Source organism: Olea europaea, unplaced genomic scaffold, assembly GCF_002742605.1.
Source record: "Olea europaea var. sylvestris unplaced genomic scaffold, O_europaea_v1 scaffold571, whole genome shotgun sequence".
NCBI lineage: Eukaryota > Viridiplantae > Streptophyta > Magnoliopsida > Lamiales > Oleaceae > Olea > Olea europaea.
In genome coordinates this window covers 10,903-12,901 of record NW_019264047.1, presented here as the reverse complement: position 1 = coordinate 12,901, position 1,999 = coordinate 10,903, and the positions used below count along the sequence as shown (strand labels likewise).

Sequence of the window (1,999 nt, the reverse complement as noted above, 5' to 3'; positions counted from 1 at the left end):
TAATATTAACTTTATCACTCACGACCGCTCGAGTGGAGTTCATCCAGAGTGATAATTAACTTCATAGTTTTAGGCCTTTTAGCACTCATTTGGGAGTCGAGTATGAAATGCACATTGCTGCAATGATAGCTAACATACCGTGCTTGATTGATTGCTGTACTCGGGATTTGAATAGTCATCTTAGATGAATTTCGATGTGGGGAGATGATCGTGAATAAATGAAGATTTGAGAATTATCTCATTAAGAAAATAGATTGGGGTAAAAGTGAAAGGCACTACAAAGATTGAGATTGATATACACGATTTTCTTTAAAATTTATGTTTTCATATATGGGAATCTAAGAAAACGGTAGTCTTATTGAAGTTGATACTTGAAAGTAAGTGAACAATTTATCTCAGTAGAGTGAGTGCAGTTTTTAAAATAATTAATTTTTTATTTGAAATTATGAAAGTAAGTTTAGGGGTTTAAAATAACTATTTTTTCTTAATTGGGGCAATTGGAAAATCATAAACTTCCTGGGGTACAAAAATGCAATAAACGCATACATATTGGAAATCGTGACGGAAAAGCGAAGAAGATAGAGAACTCGTTTTTATTACCGTACCTGAGTCCCAGATAGAGAAAAGGAAAAACTCTTCCCGGCGCGACGGAGCTGTGGCGGAGGGGAAAACTCTTCCCGGCGCAGCATTGAGGGGGTGCGTTGTCTGTAGAGTGGTAAAGACAGACAGAGAGAGATGTTGTTTCAGGTGGGAGGACAAGGGACGCGTCCCACGTTCTTCGAGATGTCCGCTGCTCAGCAGCTCCCGTCAAGCCTACGTGCCGCCCTAACTTACTCATTTGGTGTATGCTTCCTTCATCAATTAGCCGAGTCTATTTTCTGTTCTTTTTTTATTTTTTTTATTTTTTTTATCTTTTTACTCTATTGTAAGGTTTTCTGCTTTTTTTTCTTGTTTTTTTTTCCCGGTGATATTTGATATGAATTTCGCAAATTTAATGTCAGGTATTGGCTTTGAGACGACCCTTCATTCATAAAATCTTAGACTATGAAGATGAATTCTTTGCTTTGCTTATGCTAGTTCTGGAAACTCATAGTTTACGTACCACAGGTAATTCCCTGTTTTGTTTACATTATTGGAGATTTTAGACTGTGAATTTTGTTAGGATTTATTGGATAAATTAAGATGAAATCATTGAGCTTTAGCATTTAACGAGAGTTATATGGAGTTTATGGGTCGGAATTTTACATTGATTAAAATTTAACCTAATAGTTTGGTGGTGACTGGCTACTTTGCAATTAAATTGACTGCTAAGAGTTGCATTGATGAACTGTATAACTAAATATTTTGTGGTGTTTAGTAATACCACTCTCTGATATTTTGTGTTTCCTCAGATGCTTCTTTTGCGGAATCATTATATGGCCTGCGCAGAAGAGGAGTTAGGTTAAGACTGAAGAAGAATTCTAAACTTACAGACTCTGGTGATGAAATTCATCACACTGGGTTAGAGAAGCGCCAAAAAGTTCTCTCAGTTGTATTTCTGGTGAATAATTCTTGAGTACTTATTCACTTGAGAAATTGCATCAATGTAGGAATCTCTATGATTTTTAACAAGATTGTTCTGCTTTTATGGTGTCATGTCTATGTCTAATACATCAAAAAGTTTGAATACCATTTTTTCCTCTGTCCCCAAATGGCTAGTTGTGAAAATTTTTACATTAAACAAACACTTCTGTTGATTGAAATTATCATTGGTTTATTTAGTGTAAGGAAGGATAAAAGAAGTGTAATAAACTTCACACAAAAGACTACTCCATTGATCATCTTTGCTTTTGCAGGAGTAAAATGAGGTGTAAGTCAGTTTCAAATAGGACAAACTTATTGGTCACAGACAGTATTTGGTTTCATGCTCTGTTTGACTACTTTTTACTTTGGATTATGTTTCTTCATTTTCATTTAGTTAATGCTTCTTCACAAAGATGGTTATCTGCTTGCCTTTTTT

General features: G+C 35.1%; 1 protein-coding gene across 1 annotated transcript in view; it reads left to right on the top strand.

Moving 5' to 3' along the window:
- The first annotated feature begins 558 nt into the window (after nucleotides 1-558).
- The window catches only part of LOC111389235 (peroxisome biogenesis protein 12), a 10,952-nt gene continuing 9,511 nt past the window's right edge, over nucleotides 559-1,999 (top strand). The window contains exons 1-3 of the mRNA XM_023014125.1: nucleotides 559-843; nucleotides 1,002-1,107; nucleotides 1,392-1,549. Coding sequence (XP_022869893.1) covers nucleotides 736-843; nucleotides 1,002-1,107; nucleotides 1,392-1,549 — 372 coding nt within the window. The 5' untranslated portion in view covers nucleotides 559-735. The remainder of the gene's footprint in view (nucleotides 844-1,001; nucleotides 1,108-1,391; nucleotides 1,550-1,999) is intronic.